Genomic DNA, 5,342 nt, shown 5'->3' with positions numbered 1-5,342 from the left:
AGGCCTGGCTGGCCTGGGCGAGGTGGCCGGCAGGTCGGAAGGAAGACCCACAGGGAGGCCAGAAAGTCGGGAGGGAAGGGTGCGCGGAGGCACAGAGGGCTTCGAGCTTGGCTGCTGCGCGTCGTACCATCTGCAGCTTGGGGGAGAGGGCGCTCACGTCCGCGAAGGCCGCGTAGAGGTACAGGAGGGCATAGGGGCCCCAGCCGAGCAGCAGCGTCCGGGAGGGCAGAGTGGTGTTCACCTGGGGAGACACCGCCAGCGTGTGGGTGCCGGCAGGTGGTCTGCAGCCCTGGGGTCCAGGAGGTCGGGTCGGAGCCCCACAGAGCCAGGCAGCAGGGGCCAGGCTTCCGGAGGACTGAGCACGGAGCTGGGGGCCACAGGGCCTGGGCTGTGCAGGCCTGCGACCTAAGCCTGTTATCTAAGTACTGCCCCCATCGCTGTCTGGGTACACCCCACTGGCCTGTGCAGGGACTGCCCAGGGTGAGGCGCTCCTCACAGTCTGAGTTCTTCAGAGGAGCCCTGGGGCCAGCAGGTGGTGTAGTGGTTAAGGCCTGGGCTCCCACAGGGCCCACTGCAGTTCAAGTCCTGGATCTGGTGACTTGAAACTCATGCTGGATGTGTGTGCGTGCAAGCCAAAATCCCAGGAGCACAGTGGAGAGTGGAGAAGGGACTGAACCACTGGTGTGGGGGGGTGTTTCTCACTTTCCCTCTCAGTGTCCCTCTCCCTCCCCAGTGAGCACACGGACCCTATGGCAAAAACCTTAAAAAAAAAAAAAAAAAAAGAGTTCTAGGCTCTGTGGCCACACCCAGGGCCCAGGCTGAGCCACAGGTCCGGGTGGCCAGCTTGCTACCCGCTGCAGAAGCTACCTGCAGGCCTTGGCTGTTCTGGGCTCAACTGGGAGACTGCCAGGGAGAGGGCTGGCCAGGGCGTGTGGCCGCTGTCCTGCCTCGGGCCTGATCCCAGGGTGGAGTTGCCGTGTCCCTGCCCAGGCTTGGATATGAAAATTCCGATGCCAAAGATTAGAGCCTGTTTTCTCACGGACAGGTCTCGCATTGACAAAGAAGGCAATTTAAGTTGAAAGAGGACCTATTTTCTCAATTTTAGACTTTAAAGAGACAGCGTTTCCCTCTAATTGACCTTTGTGCAGTCTGCACTGACCGAGGGCCTCTGCAAGGACACAGAGGCTGAAGAAGCTGCCCCTCAACAGGAGGCCGAGCCACCTCTGGGCCTGCTCAGCCCGCAGCAGGGCCCCTGGGCCGCCCTGTGCACTGTGACCTGGTGTGGCCACCAGAGCTCACAGTCTAAGGTCCACTGGAAAAACCAAACACCAGGAAACTACGGGCAGCCATGTCCTAGCTGACAGCCTGCAGTAAATGCAGCAACCCTGGCCTGGAGTGGGCTTGGGCAGCACCAAAGACACCAGGCAGGGGCACCGGGCAGCAAACGGGAGTGGGGGACCAAAGGACGGGGTTCACCCAGGCCACCCTCGCTCTCCTGGTGCCACCTCAGGGGAACACGGGGCTCCAATTAAAATCGATTCGTCCAATTTACAGACGTAGGAACAATAGCAAAGTGGCAGATTAAGTGTCTCCACAGAGGAAGCGCTTCTCCTGCGCACTGTGACCGCTTGGATCACGGAGTCCCAGCCCGCACTGGGATTGGACTCCCTGTGCCTAGTTGTGTGGCCTTAGGCAAGCTGGCTAGCTGACCCCTCCAGGCCTCGACTTTCCACCTGTGACAGGACCGGAAACTTCCTCTCCCCCGAAGTGTAAGAAGTTATTATTATATAATGCACAGAAGTATTTTTGCTTATGTGGTTTAAAAAGCTGCTGGTTTTGTCCAGATGGCAGAATTAAAAGGAAATTATGCAAGGGAATATTAATGCAGGATTTCAGAGACGGCAGGAGGGCTCGTTGGGAAGCGCTGTTTTTCCTGGCTGAGTGTGCTTTAGGCATGGTTCTGTGCTGTGGGTAACAGCCTGTGACCAGACCGAACAGCCCAAGCGGTTTAAAGCAGCGTGTAAGGCTGCCCATAGCACGGTGATTAAGTGCTATGCACAGAAAGCCGGTCCCGCAGGGCCAGCAGGTTCGGTCCTGGCCCTAGTGGCCTGAGAATACGCCAGGCACATGTGTGCGTGTGCATGCATATGTGCACAAGTGCCCCGAATCCGGACGGGATGGAGAAACGGAGGGAAAGGGCTGTGGGTGACGATGCCACTGGGGGTGTTGTTTCTTCCTCTCGGGTGGGTGCGTGTGCCCTCTGGCAATTAAAAAGGCAAACTCAAGTCCCCAGGAAGAGCTAAGTGTCGGCATTGCTGGTGACCAGCAGGGAGCCCTCGGAGGCCCAGGCCTGGTAAGTTGGGGCAGTCCTGACCCCCTCCCAGCCTTGGTGACCTGAGCAGGGCAGGGTGTTTCCAGCCTGAAACCCTGTGCTGGTGCCAACTGGACTCTCCCAACCCTTGAAAACACAGGCAATCCCAGGTTGCTGTCACGGCGTGGGTGTTCCCCGGGTCTCTGAGGGGCCAGGAGGGTGCTGCAATCTGGGTGTGGGTCTCACCTGGAGGCGGCCGCCCTTCCGGAGCTTCTCCTCCATGAGCCAGTAGGACGTGAGAGTGATGAACAGGGGCATGAGGAAGTTGAAGAAGGCCATGGTGAAGAGGAAGCTGGTGAAGTTCCTGCAGGCAGGGGTTCAAGGTGTGGGGTCAGCTCCCAGGGAGGGCCCTGTCTGCTCCAGTCAGTCAGACGTGGGCCTGCCCCCATTAGACAGGCCCCAGGCGTGGTCACTCCTGGGCCCGCCAAGAGCAGGGGCCTCCTGGAACTTTCCTTCAGGACCCGGAGCTGAGTGAGGACAAGGTCCCTTTGAGTGGGAGGGCTCGGCCCTGCCTCCTGCTGCTCCCGGAACATGGAGATGGGCACTTCAGTTGGGAGATGTGATTGCCAGATGGCAGAGATGTCATGGACCGAGGGAAAGAACATTCCAGAGTGTTTGGGCACAAGGATTTGGAAACAGCCTGAGGGTGACAGATGGGACACAGGTCACCGAAGAAATAGTGGGGTGGGGGGCACAGACGAACCTGGGAGTCAGGGAATGATGGTGGGTGGGAGGGCTGACCAGGGACAGGGTGGGTCCCTATTTAATGACAGGAAGACCATGTCACTTTCAAGCTGTCCACTATGGTGGGGGAAGGGCTGCTAGGACCAGACCCAGCTGGGAAGTGCCCTGGAGGGACAGCAGGACCAGACCCAGTGTCCCTGGGTGGGTTCTCCCCTGGGACGCAGGTCACGGGGCACGTGGTTCACTGAGGAAGGCAGTAGGGGTAGGCAGATGAGTTCAGCACGGCTTTGGGGGTTGCAAGAGGAGCTGGTGCCCATGGACCCCACTTCCCAAGGAGTCCCAGAATCTCCCCAAGCTGGGCCTCCCCACAGTCGGGAGGTGCTAGACATGGGGTCCGTGATGGAGGGACCACCAGGCATGCAGCCCTGGCCCTCCAGGGACTGGCCCACAGCAGCTGCTCAGCGATTCTAAGGCTGATCTCTGGTCAGAGAGGCCCCTCCAATGAAGACCTCAATGGTCTCTGAATCTATGGCCCCAGGGCGTGGCTCCCTCTGGAAATGGAGGGGTCAGGGCCAGGACTGCTGAGGGCAGAGTGTGGGTGGGGCTCCTGGGCGGCCACAGTCCCAGGCCAGCAGCGAGCTGTGTGGAGCCCTTCTTAGGCTCAAGTCGGCCCCAGTTTGCTGCGCCTCCTCGTGGCCTGGCCAGTCTTCAGAACGGGCCTTTCCCGGGTCCACTGTCAGCCTGAGGTGGCAGCATGGCCGAGAGCCTGAGAGGCCGACCTGCAGGTGGGAGGGGCTGGGACTGGCAGACGGCAGCATTTCCCACTTGAATTTTGAACAGGGTCATCCTCCCCAAGGAAGGGACCGTCTTCCCGCCTCACCTGTCCCCTCTGGAGTAGTCCAGGGTACAGCACGTCCCCAGCGGTTCGTAGCCATAGTGACCCCAGCCCAGGAGGGGCAAAGCTGCCCAGAAGGCGGAAGACAGCCACACGAAGAGCACCAGGGAGATGGCCGTGTTCCACGCCAGCTGGGGGCCTGTGCGGGACAGAGGAGGAGGAGCAGGTGGTGCCGAGGGGGCGGTTGGGCCGAGGGAGCAGAAAAGGACTCTGGGGTTGTAGGAGTGTCCCTTGTCCCAGCTCTGATGCAGAGCCTCAGGCAAGGTCGCGGTCTCCCTGGGCCTCTTCTTCCCTGGGGGGGAGCGATAACCTGCCTTAAGGATAGTCCCTCCCTTGTTTTGAGGAAGGAGAGATGACGGAGGACGAGGCCTCCTCCTACACTCCGCCACCTTCTGAGGAGCGGCTAGGATGGACCTTCCCGAAGCCAAGGTTAGGAAGGTGTGAGCCTTGGGGGAGGAGCCTGCCGTCTGGATTTAACGCCCCAAGCCCTTGCTCACTATTGGGCCAGTTCTGTCCCAGCATACCCTCGGGAACTCCTGCCTGGGGGTCAGCCCCACCTCAGGGCCAGGGGCAGAGGCTGAATCGCACAGCATCTGCAGGTGCAATCCAGCACCCAGACCTGGCCCTGGCCCATACCTGTCCCTCCTCCCAGGTTCCCTCTCTGCTGCAGCCTCACTGAACTGGCTCCCAGGCGGTCGGGAACCAGCGTCTTCAATGCCGTTCCCAGGTGCCCTTCTGTCTGGCTTATCTGTCCTGCTCCTTCACAGACAAACCTCCAGGCCAGAGGACAGGCCTCCAGGCAGGGTGGAGTCAGCAGAGGAGGAGCTGGGACCCCCTGTGCCTCCCCATGGAAGCCAGGCAAAGTTTGCTGGTGACCCCCAGCGAGGCACTAAATGTCTCCCCTAAATGCACTGGAGTCCTGCTCCCCCACCCCCGTGTGATGACCTCTGGAGGTGGGGCCTTGGAGAGGTCATGAGGTCCCCACGATGAGGTTCATGCACACGTAAGAAGGGACTGGGGAGAGGCGGTCGGTGGTGACCCCCACCGTGTAAGGACGCAGTAAGAAGGCACCCCGCACACCAGGGGAGAGGGCGCCTGCACCAGCCCTGAGGGCGCTGGCTCCAATGTCCCGCTCCCCACCTTGGACTGAGAGAACTGGATTTCTGTTGCTCACGCTGCCCAGTGCACGGCTCTAGTTACAGCACCTGGGCCGCCCCACGTGGGCTGGGCATTGGCGCCGGCGAGAGCCGCAGGGGCTTCTCGTTCTAGAAACAGATGGCCAAGGCGACGTGCCCAGCCATGCAGCGCGGAGGAGGGGCTCGACCTCTGCACCTTCCTGCCTTGCCCACTCCGCCACGTACTCCAGGACTCGCACGACTGAGATATGAGGAT

At 60.7% G+C, this 5,342-nt stretch overlaps 1 protein-coding gene across 3 annotated transcripts in view; it reads right to left on the bottom strand.

Annotated features, from left to right (window-relative positions):
* The window catches only part of RGR (retinal G protein coupled receptor), a 9,612-nt gene that overhangs the window by 1,075 nt on the left and 3,195 nt on the right, over positions 1-5,342 (bottom strand). For 2 of the 3 annotated variants that reach the window (XM_014587897.1, XM_006148709.2), the window contains exons 4-6: positions 3,936-4,089; positions 2,558-2,675; positions 128-241 (exon numbers count right to left, since the gene is read on the bottom strand). In XM_014587897.1, the coding sequence (XP_014443383.1) occupies positions 128-241; positions 2,558-2,675; positions 3,936-4,089 (386 nt within the window). The remainder of the gene's footprint in view (positions 1-127; positions 242-2,557; positions 2,676-3,935; positions 4,090-5,342) is intronic. The other variant, XM_014587898.1, reaches the window with a different exon arrangement.

This window comes from Tupaia chinensis, unplaced genomic scaffold, assembly GCF_000334495.1.
Source record: "Tupaia chinensis unplaced genomic scaffold, TupChi_1.0 Scaffold000240_1, whole genome shotgun sequence".
NCBI classification, from domain to species: domain Eukaryota; kingdom Metazoa; phylum Chordata; class Mammalia; order Scandentia; family Tupaiidae; genus Tupaia; species Tupaia belangeri.
The sequence above is the reverse complement of the archived record's forward strand: the minus strand, read 5'-3'. Positions and strand labels throughout refer to the sequence as shown.